The sequence below is a fragment of the Eptatretus burgeri genome, chromosome 1 (genome assembly GCF_056783735.1).
Source record: "Eptatretus burgeri isolate ZD-2024b chromosome 1, Ebu_testis_v1, whole genome shotgun sequence".
In the NCBI taxonomy this organism is placed as follows: domain Eukaryota; kingdom Metazoa; phylum Chordata; class Myxini; order Myxiniformes; family Myxinidae; genus Eptatretus; species Eptatretus burgeri.
This window is the reverse complement of record NC_140961.1, coordinates 74,892,610-74,915,934: the sequence shown is the minus strand read 5'-3', so window position 1 is coordinate 74,915,934 and position 23,325 is coordinate 74,892,610. Positions and strand designations below refer to the sequence as shown.

The 23,325-nt window shown below is 42.5% G+C and overlaps 1 protein-coding gene across 1 annotated transcript in view; it reads left to right on the top strand.

The window, feature by feature from the left end:
• The first annotated feature begins 1,469 nt into the window (after window positions 1–1,469).
• Window positions 1,470–23,325, top strand: part of GTF2B (general transcription factor IIB) — a 100,134-nt gene continuing 78,278 nt past the window's right edge. The window contains exons 1-2 of the mRNA XM_085888514.1: window positions 1,470–1,607; window positions 20,884–20,990. Coding sequence (XP_085744640.1) covers window positions 1,552–1,607; window positions 20,884–20,990 — 163 coding nt within the window. The 5' untranslated portion in view covers window positions 1,470–1,551. The remainder of the gene's footprint in view (window positions 1,608–20,883; window positions 20,991–23,325) is intronic.

Sequence of the window (23,325 nt, the reverse complement as noted above, 5' to 3'; positions counted from 1 at the left end):
TGGGGAGTGTGATTGTCGTACATTAATGAAACCTACGTATAATCTTCTTTCTATATGAATGCTAATACTGCACTGTAATGTAAGCATTTCGAACCCTGTATGCTTGACTTCAAGTCGTGAATTCATGCACTCCTGATGCATTGGATGAATGTGGCCTTGATGCAGCACAGGCATGACGGGCCAAATGGCCTCCTTCTTTATCAGAGATCTTTTTGTTTCGTCCCAAATGCCTTCATAGCCTAAAATCTTCAGAAAGCCAAAAACATGATTACTTCAAACGAAGATCCGAACATGAGCCTTTGGCAAATTAATGGTGGAAATAGCTTGAAACATAAACACAAAGCTTTATTATTGGAGAAGTATATAATAAATTGGAATTGATATTGTAATCTCTGGTGGTGGTGGTGGTCGGATCTGCCGGGGAAGCTATCATTTCTTGAAGCGTGACTGTGTCGCTGATGCAGTGCCCCTCTACCAGTACACACACTGGAACTGGTACTCATGCTCGGAGGGTGACAGGCTGAGTCAACCCCCTGGTGTATTAATTCAGCGGCCGACGGGACTTGAACTCAGGACCCTAGGATCCCAAGCCACCACCCGAACCACTGAACCAACACCAAGCTCTGTGATCTCTGATAATAAATGAGTAATGGGTGATTTTGAGATGTTAACGGAAGGAACTACATTCGAGCTGATTGCTCCCTCCTATACACCCCCATCCCCCGTTTCTGTTCATTTCTATTTTCGCTTCCTTCCATTGACTTCTTTCTGCCCAACTGCTTGTTCTCGATATAGTTATCTTGTTTTACAATATTCTCCTTGCGTGTGTGTGTGTGTGTGTGTGTGTGTGTGTGTGTGTGTGTGTGTGTGTGTGTGTGTGTGTGTGTGTGTGTGTGTGTGTGTGTGTGTGTGTCTGTGACCGCTGTTTCTCGACAACCACTGGTCCGATCTAATTGACACTTGCCAGGTGTATTGCTGGGGACCTGAGGATGTGCCTTTTCAAGGTTTGATATTAACCGGACAAGTGTTTCCCAAGTTATGGTCATTTATTTACCAAACCAATGACAGGACACGTTGCTATGACGTCACAATTGACGTCACAATTCTTCTTCGTTTTAATATTTTTTTTTTTTGCACGTACAGACACGCACTGGTATATTTTTATTCACAATACTTTGCCATGGGGACTTCAAGTGTTACAAGCCTTGCTTTTGGCGGGTTCCTCCATTGTTTTCTTGTTTGATGTGTTTCTTGAATTCGTTTTGATTGAGCTCAGTGTGGAAATAAACTGAAACGGAAAACTGTTCAACTTCGGGGAAAAAAGGAAATAAAATAAAAAAAAACACGACCTTTATTCCTTCCCTCATTCATTCCCTCATTCATTCCCTAGTTTGCATGAAATGTCGCGCGACTGCGCTCAATTTCTCGCTCACGTTGATGTTTGTCAAAATATGACATTTTACCGAAAACGATGTTTGGTGAATGTTGTTAAAAATAAAAATTAAAAAGATTGATAAATTGTTTGCGTAATCCGATTTTATTGAACACGTGATGATCATACGGAAGCGGGTTAAAATGGCGGCGATGGCGGCGGTCAGCTCTCCCCGGTAAGACTGACTGATACTCGAGGTTATCACATAAACATGAGGAAATGTAAACGTCGGTCGGGGTTGATTTGTGTCGTCCTCCTGAACGGTAACGTCCATGACGTGGTGACGAGTTACCTCACCCGTCGGGGTGAGGGAAACCGCGCGGTTTTGTAAATGACGGCGAGTTGTAATTGGTTGTTGTTGTTTTTTTTTGTTTTTTTTTTCCGACGTGCTTGAGTTAGAATGTTCTCTTCAGTATCTTCTTGTGTTTTGACACCTTTTTAAATTTGACGTCGACGAATTGGACTCGCTCGCTCGAACCTTCCCAGCTTTGTTCTCCAAAGATCCGTGATGATGATCACCGAACTCGTCGTGACGTCGCTTCACCGACGGGTTTCATGAAGACGGCACGTTGTACAAACTGCACGTCCACGTGTGAGTGTCAATGAGGATGGAAGATGAAACGGAATTCCCGAAAAAAGGATCTTTTATCAGACGGTGGTGGTGGTGTAGGTCTGGGTGGTGGTGGATGTGGTGTTGGTGTGGATGTGGTTGTGTGGGACTGTGGGTGGTGGTGTTGGTGTGGATGTGGTGGTGTTGGTGTGGATGTGGTGGTGTTGGTGTGGATGTGGTGGTGTGGGACTGTGGGTGGTGGTGTTGGTGGTGTTTGTGTTTGTGTGTTCCTTCCTTTTCCCGCACGTTTTATTCTCAGGGATTGCTGCTGATGCACCATTGGCCTCGTTACTTTGAATGGTTAAACTTTCTGGTCCTGCTTCCTCCGTTCCGGAAAGATTGTCTTTTCAAACGAGATTCTCTATGATTAAACTGACACACACACACACACACACACACACACACACACACACACACACACACACACACACACACACACACACACACACACACACACACACACACACACACACACACACACACACACACACACACACCTCCTTTGTTGGTGCCAATCTGGAAAGTTGATGTAAATGCAATTTATTAAATTAATTGATTTGTTGTTATTTTAAAGTTATTATATATAAATATATATATTTTTTTTCAAGTAGGATTTGTTTTTTGCAGAAATTTCTCAGCATTGTTTTTTTTTTTTCAGCTGTCTATTATGTACATCCTGGCGATGGAGGTGGGTCGAATTTGAGAAAAATTAAGAGGGAGGGGAAAGAAAGGACGACAGAAACTCATCTTACATATTTATCTTGTATAATAAAAATATATATTTATATCTATGGGATACAACTGTATAGGGGTGTGCACCGTGAGCAAGCTGCCTGCTCTCGATTTCCAAATCGGTCGTTCCATATATCAATCGCTTTACAAACCACTGGCCCAGTTGCTGAGCAAGTGCAGCAAGCTGTGAAGAGGTGCCTTGTTTTGTTTGCAAAAATGGTCACCGTAGTCCGATTCAAAACTATATAACAACTAATAAAATATTCAGAAACATACACCTGTTATGTATACTGGTATTATTGAAACATACGTTTCATACTTTAATTCTTACTTCTACTGGTTTATTCTAACTAGCAGAGTGCCCACCCTACGGGCGGTCTTGTTCCAAGCATGCAACATGTTCTTGTGATGCATACTTGTAATTGGGCTGTGTATAGGCAACTGACAGCTCTGTGTACTTAAAAAAAAAATAAAAAAACCCTGGGTTATGTGTATGAAGCAAAAACATACCGACTGCTTATAATTCAAAACACCTTTCAGCACTGGAAAACGTAGGATACCATCACCCATCTGGAGACGGTGCCACACGATGCACATTTACATGGAGAATTTGCGTCACTCACTCCCCCTTAAATTTCAGTAAAAACAAACTTTTGACCGGTTATATATATATATATATATATATTTTTTTTTAAAGACGAAGGCGCTTCCAACCATACGTAAAAACTAGATAGATTCCACTAATTTGAGCAAAAAGGCGAGAGCAGACCCCGGCCTTAGACAACGTTTCGCCGGCTTCACAGCCAGATTCATCAAGCACAAATATACCCTGGGCCTCGGCACGTGTCCGGGTTTTATTTTGATACAACCGCTCACTTCCGTTCACGTGCTGGTGCTCGAGGTTAAATGGAGGACTGCTTTATTTATTTTACTTTATTATTTGTTAAACGTCAAATCGCATCATCGATGGGGTGCTCTGCTCTTTTTTGGTTTTTATTTACACGTGATCTGGTGTTGTACATGTGTGGTTGAACACGTGTGTGCGCTTGTTTTTGTGTTCGTCTTTCCGGGGCATGAACACATCTGATTTTGTGTCTGTGTTGGTTGTGTGAGTGTTGACTTTCTCATTGGTTGTTGTGCACATTTGGATGTGGTGTTTGGGATTGAGTGTTTGTTGCTCACCATACCCAGCCATTTGCACTATCCAGTTTTTTTCCATTTGCATTAGAGGTGTGTATTTTGTGGGTCTGTCCACCGTCTCCCCAGTTAGACTACCCTCCCAGCTCTTCACGTGCCAAGCTTCCAAAATCAACCTGTCGTTTGTTAGATGTCGTGTCAAGGACACGGGTCCCATCAAAGTCAAATTTATGGCCAGAGTGCAGGAAATGATGTGCTATGGCTGACAGGGTCACCTTCCCAAGCCTAATTGCTCTATCATGTTCATCTTCTAGTTGTTGTTTCAAATTCCTTCCAGTTTCACCCATGTAGAATTGGTCACAGTCTTTGCATGATGAATGGTTAACTACTCCAGATTTATCACCACTTGGTATTGGGTCCTTTAGTTTTGAGATGACATTACGGATGGTGCGTAGAGGCTTGTAGGCTATGCCAGTCCGTGCACCACGTACTATCCTGCCAATTCTTTCTGAAAGGCCCGGGTAGTCTCGAGGCTCACACTGCCCAAGTGTGTGTGGCTCCTTCCGTTCTGTCCTTTTTGGTTCTTCTAAAGTGGGGAGTATCCCCTTGTAGTTCCCATTTTTGAGCAGGACTCCTCCAAGTAATCTGATTTCTTGAATTGCTTTGGCTTTGGAAGATGACAGCGTCCATGTCCGAGCTGCTAAGGTCCATGCAACACTGCTTTTGTTGGAGATTTGGTTGCAGGAGTTTAAATCCAGTAATCTGCCGGTGTGGGTTGGTTTCCTGTAAACCAAAGTCTTGAGGGAGCCGTCAGGCTTACGGTGAACCTCCACATCCTTGACTTGACTACAATCTTCATCACCCGTGCAGGGGTTTCCTCAGAAGCCGGTTACCGGTGACCCGCAGCAGTCTACTCGGAGAAAAAATGTCAAAGGTCGCCGCCTACTTCAGCGCCGATTTTTCGATGTTTTTTTTTTTTGTCACCACGAAATCTCTACACCTTGTGTTTTGAAATATGAGACGAAAACACATTAGTATTTCAATAAAAGCGGGCTTACTTTTACTGTTAGTACTCTCGCCAGGTCTCGCACAACACTGACCTAAAAATAACACAAGCAGCTAAAACACGCCCCCTGCAATAGAGAGTTCTCTGCTTTAGCCTCGTTTTGGACTGTTGGCCTGATACCCTGATACCATACAGCAATGACCTCAAGAAAATAAACTTTGTCGGCCTTGCAGTTTCATTGCCGAAACGATGGCATCGAAACGAAAATCCCTTTTGACTTTGGATTTTCGAAGAAGTCCAAAGACATGGGAGGTAAGCTTCTGGCCATCAGTAATTGGTCTAAACTTGCACTCTCACGAGTGCGATGTTGTTGTTGTTTCACGAAACACGTGTTTCACAGAGTCCATTTTGAGCTTTTGTCAAGTGATGCGGCTCCAAAATACACGGTCACCCGTTGTGCCTTTTAAATTTATAAAGAAATTAGTCTATAAGCTTAAAGCAGCTTTTGTACATGTTATTATTCATGGTTATTTGCACTGAAAATCGTCGTTTATTCACTGAAGTGAAGGCCAAGTATGAGCAGCTATGAACTGGCCAACTGAATACTGGTACCGCAGGTACATGTACCATAGACTTGCGAGCTTTTCTTGATGGTATAACAACACTATAATGGCGGATAATGTAAGGTGGAAGTTTAACAAAATTGGGATTGTGACTGACGCAGTATTCACACTTCGACTGTTTGATTGGTTGACCGATTGAAGCTCGCTGACATCAAATAAAGAAATTATCTGAAAACGAGTGAAGTTAAATGCATGTTTATCATTCATTTTCAAACAATAAACTAGTCTAAAGTTATTAGTTTGAGCTGTTTTTTAAATCAAAATAAAATAATAATAAACAATATTTAACAAAGTAAAATGAAATCAAAGAGGGAAAATATGCATAAAATGAATGAAAGAAAATTTACAAATATAATACTTAGCTTCCCTATGCTTAAATAGTTCATCAGATATTTCGGGAGTTGTGAAGTTTAGGTGTTGTCATTGTTTGAGGTGGCCCTCAACTTCTGGCTAATGGTAGGCCCTTTTGAAAAGCAGTTTCTCACAGTGATGAATGCATTTGGACTATTTTCAGTTACTCCACTGCTTAACATCCAAGCAATTTTCATTACATTTAGTGATTACATTACAGTACATTACATTACATGATAATATGAGAACTATTTCATGTCAGAAATCATGCTGGAATGCATCTCCGGGTTCCTAGACCCCAGCCATACAGCTGCGCTCGCTTTGCTCGCAGTGATGGTAACCTCCTACTCCAAAAATAAGGAAACCCCTGCCCGTAATGTACCAAAATTTGTTCACTGCTTTAAAAAAAAAAAATCACGGTCGAACGGGATCTGCAGGGTTTTGAGTGACTGTTGGTCCTGATCCAGGTGAGCTTCAGGATGTACAGTACTATTTTTAATAAAGGAGTAATTATATATCTTCGATTGGAAATGTCGACGATGACTTGCAACCAGGCCTCACCGGTGGTGTACAGAGGCGTTTTAAAAAATAATAAATATAAGGTGCAGGGATGTGAAATTTGCTGCACATGATGTGCAACAAGTGTTCATTTACATCCGTAGGATGTCAAATAAATATAGAAGATATTGTTGCGAATTCGCGCCCGCCGGCGTGCAGACGGCCGCGTAACTCGAAACGCGGCACGTCGCCCACTGGACGGACAATTCTGTCGTGACCCTCTCGAAACAATGCCGGGAGCTAGTCACGGGTGGGGGTTTAACCCCACCACGACCGTGCCAATTGCCCACCCGCGCAGGATAGGGTTGCTCGTCAAATTCGATCTACCTAAGTACCTGCGCGGATGGTCGACCGGGCGATCGTACCACGCCACAGGCCGACTCCGGACACGAACCGCTTAAGCGGTCCGTTCTGTGCTACAGTGATAACCGAGCGGTGTTATCGTCGGCCTTGACGGTTCCGATTTAATTACGGGGATGTTGCACCCACTACGAAACCCCTTTCCGTGATGCAAGATTGAGGGTGAATAGAGAAAAGACAAAGCAAAACGGGCACAGTTCAACAAGCAAGCATTTTATTCACACGCACACACAGACAAGCATGTAAGGCACATATTTACAGCAATACACAATCAAAATGCACATAAAGCAATTAAAACAAAAGAAACTATGCAGAGCAACAACTGAATACACGGCAACACTTAAACAGTTCTACTTTACGAGACACGGCGCCACAAGATCCAAACAAAAACCCCAAAGAAAAGAAAGAAAGAAGTCGCGACTTCCCTTTGGCTGTTGAGTCCCTCTCCCACGACCGTCAGCGTGGTCGCGCCCGGCCCCGACCTCTCTCGCGGCCGGCGAACCCTCTCCGGCACTCCCCGTCCGGACGCACATGTCCACCTCGCAACGGGCGCCGCCGCGTCTCCCGTCCGTGCCTTCGTGACAGGGCTGCTCGCCAAGGCGCGGGCACAGTACCTCTTCCTGAAGACCAACTCTCCACAAAAACCAACCGAACCACCAGCCAAGACGAAGAGGAAGAAAAAGCGCTCGTTGCGCCCGCCAGTGTCCGTCTTTTATCGCCCGGGCTCCGCCCTTCGCCCCGCCCCGTTCTCGGCTCCACCTTCCTTCGAGAGGGTTCCCGAAAAAGGCATTCCCTCACGCTTTCCCTCCACCCCACTCCGTCCGGGAGCCGAGGGAGTCAGTTTTTGGCTCTGAGCCAGAGAATTATTCCCCCAAAAAGAGGTCCCACCTTTACATGACCTCTGACCTTTGACCTGCATCGCTCTTCCTCCACTCCAAAGCGTGGGGAAGTCAGACGGGAAAAACAGGCGGGAAAAGCCCACCGAGCATCCTTGTTGGTTTTTGTTTGTTCCTCCACGGAGATCGTAACCACACGGAGCCTGTTGAATGGCGAGTGGTGAAGATGTAGCATAGATGGTGGAGGTGGCGTGGTTGCAGTGTGGTTGGCGCTGTGATGGGGATGGCATGGTTGTTGAAATGTTGTGTGTTTGAAATAAAAGATAGAAAAAGAAAAACGCCTAACTCAAAGGATCGCAGCCCGAATGGATCAGATAAATTCCCTCTATACAACGGGTTTGGGCGAACTACACATGTACTTAGAGATATCTCACCTACGGGCCCTTTATGGTGTAATGCGAATTTCCACAGCCGTAACAATATAACAACACCTGACACTTGGCCGAGACTTCGGACTGGCACGCTCACGAAGCTGTATCATTGAAATGAAAGATCCCAGAAGATAACGAAAATAGTCACATGTTGTGTTTTAAAATAACACTTCTTGCTACGAAACATCATATCTTCCAGTCTCCCTCAGTATGTGGGTGTGTGGTGTGTGGTGTGGGTGTCCTCCATAACTCCATAAACATGAAATCTAGCAGCCTGAAACTTTACAATGCTCATACACTACGTGACTAAAAGTATATGGACACCTCATCCAACATCTCTTTCCAAAATCATGGGTATGAATATGGAGTTGGTCCCCCCCTTTGCCGCTATAATGGCGTACACTCTTCTGGGAAGGCTTTCCACGAGATGTTGGAATATTGCTGCGGGGATTTGCTTCCATTCAGCCACAAGAGCATTAGTGAGGTCAGGCACTTTTCAAGTTGGGCGATTAGGCCTGGCTCGCAGTCGGCGTTCCAATTCATCCCAGAGTTGTTTGATGGGCTTGAGGTCAGGGCTCTGTGCAGGCCAGTCAAGTTCTTCCACACCAATCTTGACAAACCATTTCTGTATGGATCTGGCTTTGTGCATGGGGGCATTGTCATGTTGAAACAGGAAAGGACCTTCCCCAAACTGTTGCCACAAAGTTGGAAGCACAGAATCATCTAGAATGTCATTGTATGTTGTAGCGTTAAGAATTCCCTTCCCTGGAACTAAGGGGCCGAGCCTGAATCATGAAAAACAGCCCCAGACCATTATTCCTCCTCTACCAAACTTTATAGTTGGCACTATGCATTCAGGCAGGCAGTGTTCTCCTGGCATCTGCCAAACCCAGATTTGGTGAAGTGTGATTCATCACTCCAGAGAACACATTTCCACTGCTCCAGAATCCAATGGTGGTGAGCTTTACACCACTCCAGCCGACACTTGGCATTGCGCATGGTGATCTTAGGCTTGTGTGCCGCTGCTTGGCCATGGAAACCTGTTTCATGAAGCTCTCGACAGTGCTTGTGCTGACGTTGCTTCCAGAGGCAGTTTGGAACTCTGAAGTGAGTGTTACAACCGACAACAGGAATGTTTCCGCGTCCACGCTACGCACTTCACTCTGCGGTTCAGTTGTGTGAGCTTGTGTAGCTTACCACTTTGTGGCTGAAGTGCTGTTGCTCCTCGATGTTTCCACTTCACAATAACAGCACTTACAGTTGACCGGGGCAGCTCGAGCAGAGCAGAAATTTGATGAACTGACTTGTGGAAAGGTGGCATCCTTTGATGGTGCCACATTTAAAGTCACTGAGCTCTTCAGTATGGCCCACTCTACTGCCAATGTTTGTCTCTGGAGATTGCATGGCTGTGTGCTTGATTTTATACACCCGTCAGCAATGGGTGTGGCTGAAATAGCTGAATCCACTAATTAGAAAGGGTGTACTTTTGGCCATGTAGTGCAGTTGAAGTTGTGCATGAATCACATGCAGGATAAAGACATTTTCAGGCTTCTTAAGTGTTGATTAAGGCCCGGTCACACCTTGACGTTTTAGCCAACGTATGCCGATTTTTTTTTTTTGAATTTTTTTTCTAAAACGCTGGCACACGTTGAATACGTTATGGGTAAGTTTTGATAACATTGAGAGCACGCTGAAAAACACTGCCATACGTCGTTGTACGCTGGCTTTAAACGTTGTACTTTTTGGTTGTCCTCAAATTTTTTCATGCTTGAAATTTCACGACGTATGCCGGCGTATGACTCACACGTTCCGCTACGCTGGCCACAAGTTGTATGCACTGTCTGCGATCGTTGACAGATGTCAACACATGCTACTTGTAAGTTGATCATAAGTTGAGACACGCCGAGGTAATATTTAGCGTACCCGAAACTTATTTCTAACCTATGATTAACGTGTTGTTGGCACGTTACGCGATCGTTGCCACACATCAACAGACGTTACTTTTAAGTTACTCATAGGCTGAAAGACGTCGGTATAATGGATCGTCCTTGCGTCAGCGTCCACGGCCAAGGCCAGGACACTTATTTGCAGCATTCTTCAAACTTTTCTTCGGCATGACGAGGATGTTCACACTTCGATGTCTAGCTTGGCTATGATTCCAATTGTCCATCGGCAGCGTCTATTTAAAATAGTCGAGTTTGAGCGTTTTAACACGTTCAGAAGAAACGCTTCAAATTTCCAAACCCCAGCGTCAAAAAACAGGCGAGTGACAGCAATTTAAATCGTTCATTGTAAACAATGAAAATGGCTGAGTGGTACCGTTTAAAAGTCATTGAGTGTAAAAAAAAAAAAATCATTGTTGAGCGCAAGCGTCTACTTTCAATAGTGGGGTTTGAGCGATTTAGCACATTCAATAGAAACGATTAAAATTTCCGAGCGCCAGCGTCAAAAAACAAAGGCGAGTGGCAGCAATTTAAATCGTTCATTGTAAACAATGAAAATAGCTGAGTGGTACCGTTTAAAAGTCGTTGAGTGTAAAAAAAATCCAATTGTTGAGCGCAAGCGTCTACTTTCAATAGTGGAGATGCAGCCATTTAAATCGTTGAGTTTATCATTTAAATCGTTAAACGCAAGGACGATCCATCATAACCCACACCCTCCCCCTCACACTCACCTACTACTGCCAACATGAACAAACTACTACTAATACCAATACTAATACTGATACTGATGCTGTTACTGCTGACATGGACATCGACTCAAAAAGGACTCGAAAACACTGTTGGGTTCCCCTTTTATGAACACCATTTTTATATACCAATTCCCAAAACCGCTGGGAACACGTCTTTATATGGCAGTTGTAAGTTAGAAACACGTTCATTTATTTTTTTTTGTCGACCGGAAGACGTCATTGGAATACGTCTACATACGTCGATGTGTGTTGGGACTACGGAAAGAATTGGTTCAAAGCACGTCAAACATAAGTTAGAAATAAGTTTCGCGTAAAAAAGACATTACCGCGACGTGTTTCGACTTATGAGTAGCTTATAAGTAGCCTTTGTGGACGTGTGTAAGCGTCCGCATATCGTGTGTAAAACTTATCCCCATCGCATGCGGAACGTGTGTCATACGCCGAGTACGTCGTATAATTTTGAACATGTTTAAAATTTCTTGACGTACTCTACTTACTACGACCTATGATAGCATACTTTAGCGTTCTACTCGCGTATACCAAACTTACTCGTACCGTATTTGACGTGCCCCAACGTTTTAGACACATTTTTCTTACGTCGGCATACGCTGGCAAGATCGCCAAGGTGTGACCGCAATGTTGACACTTCCATTTCTACGGCAGTTATGATTCGAATCGTTGTGCGTCAGCCTTTTAATAGGCTACGTCACGACATCGTCGGCGATGCGTGCAACGCGCTATGCCGAAGTTAGACTATCGTTGGGCATCGGTTGTGTAGGCCAACAACAGGTTCAGCATTCTTGGTATAAGTTATCTATAACACAACGAAACGTTCTGTGTCCATTACATACGTTATACATACATTACATACTCTGCGTTATACATAAGACCAAGTCGCTATGAATACGTCCGAATCTTTAAAAAAAACATCAAAAGTTCAACGTAAGCCAGCGTTTTAGATACATTTTAATACGTTGCCATCGCTGGCTAAAACGTCAAGGTGTGACCGGGCCTTTACAATGACACTGGTATTGGACATGATAATGGACAAATACTGCACACATAGTTCATGTGATATGAACCTGGGTTCTGAGCATAATGAGCCATTGGTTCAGATGAGAGCATGACTTGGGAGATCTTTTTGACAGAACAAGTGCTTCTGATTTTTTTTTGTTTTCCTTTTTAGGTCATCTCTTAGAGTATGACCTAATAATATGGGTGTCGATGTCCTTCGATCCGTCTGTTCACAATGAAGTTTAAGCCGGAGATCTGGTCATTAGTGATCCTGATAAAGGTCGATGAGATGTACACGATAGTATGACTTTCAAGGTCACCAAAGGCCAAGGTCAAGGTCACGAGGCCTTTGAAGTTGCGAAAATGACGATTTTCAAATTCTATCTCCTACATTTCTCAAGCGATCTTGAATTTGATTGTGGCATATGAATCTATGGGACAATATCTAAATTTTGTCAGGCCAGATTTTCGATATTCGCTTTCGTTTTCGTGTCACGTGACTTCAAATTGGCAAAAAATGTAAAAATGACGATTTTCAAAATCTATCTCCTCCTACATTTCTCAAGCGATCTTGAATTTGATTGTGGCATATGAATGTATGGGACAATATCTAAATTTGGTCGGGCCGGATTTTCGAATTTCGCTTTCGTTTTCGCATCACGTGACTTCAAAGTTTGCAAAAACTGCCCTACCTTCAGGAGGCTATATATTCTCTACTGGGCATGGTAAAAGTTAGTGAATGGTGTCATTGCATAGCAGCTGACCTTGTATATTATATTTATACTTTTTCCGCTGAAAGTGCAAAAGTTTCAAAACCCGAAATGTGAACGTCGGCATTTATTTTCAAAATATAATTTCGTGCACGCGTGCCAAAATGCCGAGTTATCTTTAACCAAACTGCGCAGTTCGAGCTGTGCCGTGGAGCTGCGCAGTGGAGCTGAACATTGAGAACTTGTGATATTATTTCTCGCAGAGATGACCGTCACTCCTGCACGAGGGTAATTTTTTTTCTTTTATTAACCTCCGCCATCGAAGATAGATGGAGGTTACTGTTTTCACCCCTTTCTGTTTGTTTGTTTGTTTGTTTGTGAACAGTATTACGGAAAAACTCCTCTGGATTTCGACGAAACTTGGTGAGGGGGGGCTGGTTAGGTCTGGTCCAAGGATCATGCCATTAGATTTTGGACTTGGTCCAAAATCCAATATGGCCGCCATGGCGGCCAATTTGAAAAAATATTTGAATTTTTTTTTTTTGCATTCCTACATGTTTTAAGTGATTTCCAACCCCCCCCCAAAAAAAAAATTGTTGGAGAAAAAAAAATTTTTTGCAACTTTTTTTTTCAACAAAATTTTGATTTCTTTTTTTTTGCATTTCTACATGTTTTAAGTGATTTCCAACAAAAAAAAAAACGCCAAAATTATAATTGTGGCTGATTTTGGAACTTCAGGAGGATATACCCACGTAAAATCAATTTCTGTCTCAAGGAATCTTGTTATGACGAATGAATTGAGTATGTAAAAATTGAAAGTAAAGGGGAAAGTTGCAAACTATAACTCTGTGAGCACTCTTGACGTCAAATTGAATGATTGGGATATCAGGTTCACTTGAGTGACCGAGCAGTATTGGCGGCGGAGGTTTTACACTCTACCGAGTGCTCCCCCTCTAGTTATTAATATTATACTTGAAGAGCACCAGAACGATAGTTCATACCTGGATCCCATTCCATTAGAAATTAAACATCAAATAGGTAATTAAAAGGTGAGTACACCATCTCTGACTACCCAGTCATGTGACATTTACTTTATTTAAGTATTTATAGACAAATGACATGCATGCCTCAGAAATGAATGTACTAACGACTCTAATAACATTATATTGGAGTTTCAGGCCGAAAAGTAAAGAACCACTCAAAAAACAAAGAGCCCGAAACAGAATTACCTTCTACATAAAAGAAAAAAGCAGAATGTTCCATAATACATTCGTGCACACATATGCGCTCTCCTACGAGTTGCTTATTTCCAAGTTCTCTTATCTGTGTTCCAAAACAAATTGTGCCCTTGACCTGCAGTCAACTGTCATTCTCGTGCTATGAAGACAAAGGTGCATTTGAGTGGACACTGTCCTTCAATGGAAATGATATGATATTGGTTGTTTTCTCCTTCAAAATTAACTACTTACATTTCAGTGACTTTTGTATTTATTGAAGAAAGAGAAATAATTGTTTTTGTGTGGGTGCACGCGTTCGTGTATTTTTTGTTGTTGTTTTATAGGCTCGTGGAAGAGCTGGAACAGAACGGATCAGGATGCAACAGGATGAAAGGAACAGTGGAAAGAGACATGGGGTGGCGGGGGGGGGGTTATAGCAACAGCAAGGTTGAGGGACAAAATTGAGGAAGACTTGGACAAATAAGGGATGTGGAGAGGAAGGAGAGGAAGGGGAGGATGCACAGGGTAGACAAGATGGATGGAGAAGCAAACTCAAAGGAAGGAAAAGCTGGAAATTTGCAATGAGGTGGGCTTGGGGGAGGGGGGGTGGTAAGGAGAGGTTAACGTGGGTGGGAAAGATCATGGTTTTGGATGGGGGACAATCTGAGATTGTAGTGAACAGCAGTCTTGAAGACCTGGAGGGAAGAATGAGATTTAAGATCTCATTCGAGCCTCGACAAGGTATACAAAAAAAAAAAGAGAATGGGGAAGTTGGTTCCACAGGTGGGGGGGGGGAGGAATAAATCGGTGGAGGTGAGCAGCCATTCTTGATTTTGGGAGCTTTACCAGATAAGGGGGTTGCGAGTAGATCACGTGCACCCTGGGTGCAACTCTTCAGGGGAATCCACTGTCTGATGATGCATGGTGGTTCGTATTTATTGTATGTTCATACATTCTGGCCCTTTGAGTTAGGATGCATGTGTTTATTTGACCATGTGCTTCAGCTTTCAGGCTGAAGTATATGTGTACACTAGTTTGACTTGTGAGTCGACTTGTCATGGGTTACCAGTTAAGATGCCGCTTCCCAACCATGGCACTGTTTCCAACGTCAGGCCATTAGCCCTCCTCCTTCCCGAGACGCACACCCACCAGGTAACACCGGGGCATACAGCCCATTGGAGCAAGGATGAAGCCCAGGTCCCCTTATTGGGGGGGGGGGGGAGAGGGAGGGGGTTGGAGGGAGACCCATACGAGCTGGAGGCCTTGGTCCTCTGTGGACAACAGAGCAGGGGCATTCCTTGGCCCACCTCGAAGCCACATCACAGGTATTAGTGCATTTATAATCCTCCCTAAATAAGTGATCATGGTTACTGAACTAATATCTTTGGTAAGGGAAGTCTACCACGATGAGTACTACAACGACTTTAATGGCCACACTCAATGTCACACTTGTGGAGTTTGGCCCAAGTTTTGGCATGAACTTCGAATGCAACCAATTTGGGCAGGAATTTGGAATTTCTTCAAAGTGTGAACAATACTTCACCGACTCTTTCTAAAGGACTGTGGGGTCTTTAATCGGCACTCACTAATGCAGAAGGGACAGAGTTTTCTGTTCAACCGAGAGAATGCGCATTTTGTGATGCAACACCAAATCTGTGAAGCACCATTCCAACAGTTAATATTTGGGTTGAGAATCAAGCCCAGGGAAGATAGACAGTGGAAAGGTAAGCACACTACCTTTGCACCCTCCTGTCAGACTTGTAATGGATTTTTTTCAACATAAGAGTATGTTAACCGTCGTGGGAAGTGAGGTGCAGCTGTCATTTTGAGCATTTCATCAGACAAACAAAAGGCCTTTTTATCTCCATCACTATAGCTCATGCCCCTCACCTCATGCATGCACCCACCACCCCCATATGTACTATTATCCACCACTCCTTAACAGTGTGATCTACTGATATTAGAGGTATCCGTTCTAATTTCACTCATCTCTCTAATTATGTCACTGCTGCAGCTCTGAATATTATGCGGAACAGAAGCATTCCTCTCACAGGATTTTCCAAATCGTCTGGTTCTCTCCCTGGATATTCTCTTCCATTTTGACCTTTTGACTGTTGCTGTTCTTGTTCCCATTTATGTCAACAACCCTATTTCTTACTGCCCAGTCTGTGCTTACCTCTATCAGCACACTGAAAATGATCTTGACAGGCATTCCTCTCCACAACAATCTAACGTAATATTTATCTGTGTGCTGTAATGTGCACCTCATAATGACAACTCCATATTAATCTCTTTTGCTACTAATTTGCATCAACTAGTAACCAGCCATCCTATCTCGCTCTTCATCTCTGGCGACGTTCACTGGCGCCATATCAGTTGGCTTTTTGTTGGCTCTGCAACAACCAATGGTGGCATTGCTTGTCAGGCCTTGTGTGATTCCCATAGAGCTGACACAATATGAAAATTTTCCAACTCATCTCTGGTAATGGTACATCTGCGATGAGACAGAAGCATAAGGCCTGTTCGTCTCACCTCGCAGACAGGTTGATAGCCTTTTCTTTTTAACAACCTCTCTTCCAGTCATGATCATTGTGCTCTCTCAGCCCTCCGACTCACTCCATCTCCTCCAATATGCGTGCATTCTTCCAGTAACTCTCTCTTCGTTAATATCCCAAAATCTAGGCTGACTGCACACATCTCCACTTTAGTTTCCATTTCCTCTTTTTTTCTGGAGTGGCCTTCCTGAGGTTGTTCAATCCCACTCTTCCCTCCAGGGCTTGAAGAAAGTGATGTACTGCTATCTCATGCCATCATACATCCCTACCTATAATATTTTCGACTCGCATTAACCCTGCTCAACCCAATCATATGACTTGCAGGATTGATATGCATATACAGTGGTGCCCCCAGAATCCGAATTTAATTCGTTCCAAGAGGCTGTTCGGATTCCAAAAACTTCGGATTCCAAAACTATTTTCCCAATAAGAAATAATGTAAAATGAATTAATCTGTTCCTGGACCCCAAGAAAACCCACTTTCAAGACACTTTCAACTGAAATTACCCATGTTTAAGGTAAAATAAGATGAGTAAATGACCTTTTCTGAGTCATGAATCTTCTTCCAAGCCTGGGGGATGAGCAGGAGCATTGTCGCTTCTTCCATCAGGTCTGGATGCAGCTCCGGCCTATCTGTGGCCATTGGGATCTAAAACTTAAACTGTTCAGCCTGGTGGAGGTATGTAATTAACCATGAAGCACCAAATGGTGTTTTATATCCCAGTACACTCTGTTGCGACACAAACGTGCCGTTTTCACCACACGGTTCCACGGAGATAATCAAGAGGTGAAGCGATTGGGTGACGCAGCATGACGTCACTACCATGCTCGCGAAAAAAAACGTTGAGTTCGTTAAAGCCGATTCGTCAGAGGGTTCATTGAATGAGTTCGCTTCACGACGGGTTTTCGTGCTTTTATCGCTTCTTTATTTTTCAGAATCCTACACATGGTCGATTTCGGCAGCTCGAACATGGCAGCGAGATCGGACACACGCGTACCGCTCTCATGCTTAGCGATAAGTTCTTTCTTCAACTCGATTGTCGTTCTCATGGACTTCCTCTTACTCCTATTTGCTTCACTGCTCTTCTTGGTTGCCATGGTGAATGCACAAGGGTGATAATTGAAGAAAAAAAACCAGCACAAATCAAGGTGAAAACACTAGATAAAGTAGCGATCGACACACGAGATGCTTTCACGAGTACTTCCACCGACGAACTGAATGAACAAAGCGCGAAGATTCGGGTCGAACAGGCGGGGGAGACTCGTGAACAAACATGAACGCCACGTTGTGTTCGATTTTCGAAAATGTGTTCGGTTTTTATGGCAAATTTTTCTCAAAAATTGTTCGGATTCCAATTTGTTCAAGCAATGGGGTGTTCGGATTCTGGGGGCACGACGGTACACACATTCCATTGCTGGCTGTATGCAACTGTTGCCCCACTGCCCCAATATCATTACATTGCCTTTTCCCTTCGGAAGAGTGCAACACTCTTCCATGAGCTTAGATTTTGTATACAAACGAAAACATTGTTTCGTTGAGGGACAACATTGGCTTTTGAAGTTACTGATGAACAACAATGTTAAGAAATGTGAAATTTATAGGACAATCGATGTTCAGTTTTGTTAACCTCCGCCATCGAAGATCGGAGGTTACTGTTTTCACCCCTTTCTGTTTGTTTGTTTGTGAACAGTATTACGGAAAAACTCCTCGACGGATTTTGATGAAACTTGGTGGGGGGGGGGGTTAGGTTTGGTCCAAGGATCATGCCATTAGATTTTGGACTTGGTCCAAAATCCAATATGGCCACTATGGCAGCCATTTTGAAAAAATATTTGAAATTTTTTTTTCATTTGTACATGTTTTTAGTGATTTCCAACTCCCCCCCCAAAAAAAAATAGTTATAGAAAAAAAATTTTTTGCAACATTTTTTTCAACACAATTTCGATTTGTAACCTCCGCCATCTTCGAAGATGGATGGAGGTTACTGTTTTCACCCCTTTCTGTTTGTTTGTGAACAGTATTACGGAAAAACTCCTCGACGGATTTCTACGAAACTTGGTGGGGGCGGGGGGGGGTTAGGTATGGTCCAAGGATCATGCCATTAAATTTTGGACTTTAAATTCCCCCCCCAAAAAATTTAGAGAAAAAAATCTTTTTTTTTGCATTTCTACATGTTTTAAGTGATTTCCACCCCCCCCAAAAAAAATTGTTACCCCCCCAATTTTTTTGCGTTTCTACATGTTTTAAGTGATTTCCAACCCCCCCAAAAAATTGTTCCCCCCCCCCCAAAAAATAGTTCGAGAAAAACATTTTTTTTTTTGCATTTCTACATGTTTTAAGTGATTTCCCCACATTTTTTGCATTTCTACATGGTTTAAGTGATTTCCAACCCCCCGCCCAAAAAAATTGTTCGAGAAAATTTTTTTTTGCATTTCTACATGTTTTAAGTGTTTTCCATCTTCCCACCAAAAAAATGTTCCCCCCCCCCCAAAAAAAAATTGTTAGAGAAATTTTATTTTTGCATTTCTTCATGTTTTAAGTGATTTCCAACTACCCCAAAAAATTGTTAGAGGAAAAATTTTTTTTTTTTTGCATTTGTCCATGTTTTAAGTGATTTCCAACCCCCCCCCCCCCAAAAAATTGTTACTCCCCCCCCAAAAAGAAAAAAAAAGTTTTTGCATTTCTTCATGTTTTGTGATTTCCAACCCCCCCAAAAAATTGTTAGAGGAAAAAAAAAAATTTTTTTTGCATTTGTCCATGTTTTAAGTGATTTCCAACCCCCCCCCCAAAAAAAAATTGTTGGAGGAAATTTTTTTTTTGCATTTCTGCATGTTTTAAGTGATTTCCAACCCCCCCAAAAAAATTGAGAGAAAAAAAATTCTTTTTTTTGCATTTCTACATGTTTTTAAGGGATTTCCAACCCACTACACAATAATTGTTCGAGGAAAAAAAAAAATTGCAACTTTTTTTTTCAACAAAATTTCGATTTCTTTTTTTTGCATTTCTACATGTTATTAGTGATTTCCAACAAAAAACATGCCAAAATTATAATTGTGGCTGATTTTGGAACTTCAGGTGGAAATACCCACGTAAAATCAATTTCTGTCTCAAGGAATCTAGTTATGACGAATGAATTGAGTATGTAAAAGTTAAAAGTAAAAGGGAAAGTTGCAAACTATAACTCTGTGAGCACTGTTGACGTCAAATTGAATGAACAGGATATCAGGTTCACTTGAGTGACCTCGCAGTATTGGTGGCGGAGGTTTTGCACTCCACCGAGTGCTCCCCTTCTAGTTTTGCTCTGTGGCCGTTTCATTTTTTTTTTGGTGATCTCAAAGTAATGTGCTGGGAAATTATGGATGTGAGTAATGTTTTTATGCCTCCGTTGACGAAGTCGCCGGAGGCATGTTTTCACGTTGTCCGTCCATGCTAATTTTCTGTTTTCTCTGCAACCGCTTATCCAATTGACAAATTTTCACCATAGGTGTGACTGACTACTCATGTATAATGTTTTAATGATAATTATGATGTCATGGCTCATGTGGTGTGGTGGCCGTGTTGGAAAAAATGAAAAACTTTGGATCTCTCCACCTCCAAAACCGCTCCATGGAAAAAATTGAAACTTGGCACATGCGAAGTACTCTCCATGGGAAATGAGTAATTTTTTTTTTGTTGTTGTCATAATTGCATATATGTCGAACGCTTTATCTGATCAGTGTGAAAATTTGAGGGTCATCTCGGGCTAAATTGTATGCGGGGGAAAAACATTGATGTCATCGGTCATGTGGTTCGGCAGCTATATTTTATCATCTTCCCCAAAATGCCTGAAAAGATTAAGGTGAAACTTGACAGGTATGATCGCCTATCCATGAGATACAAAAAGTTCTTCACCTATGATGTCATAGGTCACACGTTTTAGCAGCTATGATTCTTTTTTTTTTTGAAGAATATACTGTTAACTCTGAATCCTAGCGGCCGGTATACCGGCCGCTATTCCAACATTCATATAACCGAGGGACCGGATTTTTATCCGGGGAACCCAGGGTGGGAGAACAATCCAAGGAGCTCAGAGTTTTAAGGGTTAAAAATCTTTTTCTCCAGAACGGCTTGACAGATCGAGGGAAAACTCCACCCACATGCTCCCCAAGCCTTGGGGAAACCAGGGCATTCACAAATAATCGGTCACATGGTCTGGCAGCCATTTTGGATTGAACATAAATCTTTAAAAAATTATTTCTCTTGAACCGCTTCATCAATCGACGTAAAACCTCACAATTATGATGAATGAGTTATGGGGAATATATATTTTTTACATTTCAACCCCATCAGATAGATGCATGGTCTGGCAGGCAGAATTATTTAATGTTTTGAATCTGGGTTCAGGGATTTAAATCAAACTTGGTCCAAGTATGTATAATGATGTAATAATGTGAGGCGGAGGCTTATCTGTCGACGTCACGATGTTAGAGTGCCATTCTAGTTGTTTTTTTTTTTGTTGCTCGATTTTGTCTTTTTGTTGCTGGTGATGGATGGATTCATCTTCTTTACTTTCTTTTGTAAGTTGTTCTTGTTAAAATGACATTCATTCCTGCATCATTCCTTACCGTTTGCCTTACAGCCCTCATCCAGTCACGAAGATATACTGTCCTAGCCATCCGGATGCAGTATTGGTGGAAGATTATCGTGCTGGGGATATGATCTGCCCAGAGTGTGGGCTGGTCGTTGGTAAGTAAGAGATATAATCACCACAGTTCACACAGCTTTTAAGACTTAAAGATTTTGCCATTTATTTTGGACTTCTGCCAGTAGGTAGAGTTCTGCTTGTCTTTTTGCCTTGAATTATTAAAGGTGTAATGTGTGTCCATGCTGAGAATGGTTTAGGAAAGAAGAGGAAGAAAGAGGCAGACCTCGTATGCGCTGGATTAATTGGGCAAAGGCTGCAACCAAGATTTCTTGCCAGAGCTTTGGGAAACACTCCAGGATAGGGATGTTTGGAGAAATCTGATCCTGAATGTCACCAAAATTTGGCCAAGACTTTACGGAACTAGATGATTAATAGATAAGAGCTGCTATGACAAACTTGTGGATTTTGTTCCATAGACCATTCAACTTGATGACTATTCCACTCGAGGAGCCATCTATTTATTAGTTGAACAAGTATGATAGAAATCTTCAACCCTCTGCACTTCCTTGTCTGCATCTATGAAAACCCCTATCCACCTTTTTGAAATATTTAATCTTGAAAGCTTTTTCTCTGCAATTTAACACCACACTGCCAGCATGTTCTCAGCAGTTGTTGAAGCTGAGGAGAAGTAGAAAGTATTCATTTTCATTTTCATGGAACACTTAGAATTCTATATTTTAAGCCTCTGCTGACGAAGTCACTGGAGGTATTATTTTTTAATGTTTAAAAAAGAAACAAACAAAATAAACAACCTCTCATTGATGAATGTATAATTTTACCTCAAAAAACAAATTCCTTAAATGTTACAACTCTACCAATAGGGCAATAAACATTAAGCATTGGGTGTCCAATACAGTAATGGCTTTTCACAAATCTCCCTCCTCTCCTCCTTGTCTACCTTCACAGCAACACCAGCCTCCACATTATTGTAACATGCGAAGTACTCTCCATGGGAAATGAGTAATTTTTTTTGTTGTTGTCATAATTGCATATATGTCACGCTTTATCTTAGGTCCTCAGGTTAGATATATCGATAAGTTCATGTCGTTAGTCCACACCCGTTGTTTAGAGGGAATATGTGTGATTCATCTGGGCTGCGACGCTTTGAGCTAGCCATTTTTCTTTCTCGATCGTTATTTTGGACCAATAAGCCGGCAACAACTCAAACACCACCACGTTCGCCTTTTACGTGGGTATAAGAGGTCGTCAGTCGCTCCGGTTACCCGGTATGAGTCCGACGGGTCGTATCAACACGACCACAACAGTCGTTCGCTTTGGGGTCTTCCTTCGCTGGATCACGTGTATAACAGCCACAATTCTGTATGGAATGGAATTCCAAATCCACGAAGCATCACGCCGATGAGGCGTCGCACGTCATGAAAATTATATAACAAATCGAGGTTGTGTGGCTGTTGCTATGTCAGCAATATTCATTCGTCGATTAGTCGTGACACTGACCAATTGGTTGTGACCGTTTTTTCCCAGTATCATTATTATTGTCTATTGGTATTGTGTGTATCGGCGTCGGCAAACAACAGATGGTCTATCTCGGTGGTGCGGAAAATCACATGCTTTTTCCTCACCTTGTGTTACCTCACCTCTCACAGCGGTGATTGCAGTGTTTGTGATTACGGTGCAGTGTTTTTATCACGCACTTTCCTCACCTCTCACAGCGGTGATTGCAGTGTTGGTGATTATCTATCTATATTGCAGTGTTGGCATCTATATCCCTTGCTTTCCTCACCTCGTGAATCGTTCTGGCAATTACGATATTGACCGCGGTGCTATCCTTGACAATTTTACTTTTTCTTTAATACCCCGGACATGAAGCAGCCATCCATGTTCGGTGGTCCGATACAGGTACTCCTGCCCCAGAGGGTTGTGGTGCCCGCCAGTATCTATAATAACACATTTAATTACTTCAAAATCATGCTGGGACATTCACGAAGGAAATATCAGCTCTATTTTTTGCATTATTAATCCCTGGGTGTTGTTTCAACAATATGCATAAATCATTCTTCAATTATGTCTTTCTTTTCCAAAGTGAAAGATCAAATACTGTAGAAATGTGAATCAAAATGACTCGACAAATTGAGGTTGAACCCCCACCCTCTCCAGAAATAAGTTCCAGGGCGATGCAAATCCAGAGTTAGGTACATGAACAATTTGAAATTCACAAACGTGTAAACTTTGGGTTGGGGAGGAGAGTGGGCCAACAGTGGGGAGGTGTGGAGTGAGATGATGTGGTTTGTACGCACAGGTAGTTTGGACAGATGAAAATATGCAATCAATTCTTGCAATCACTTCAAGTTTATTTTAAAAGAAAGTTGAAAGACCATTGCTGATGCTGGAAATGTGGAAGATATTGTTATGGAT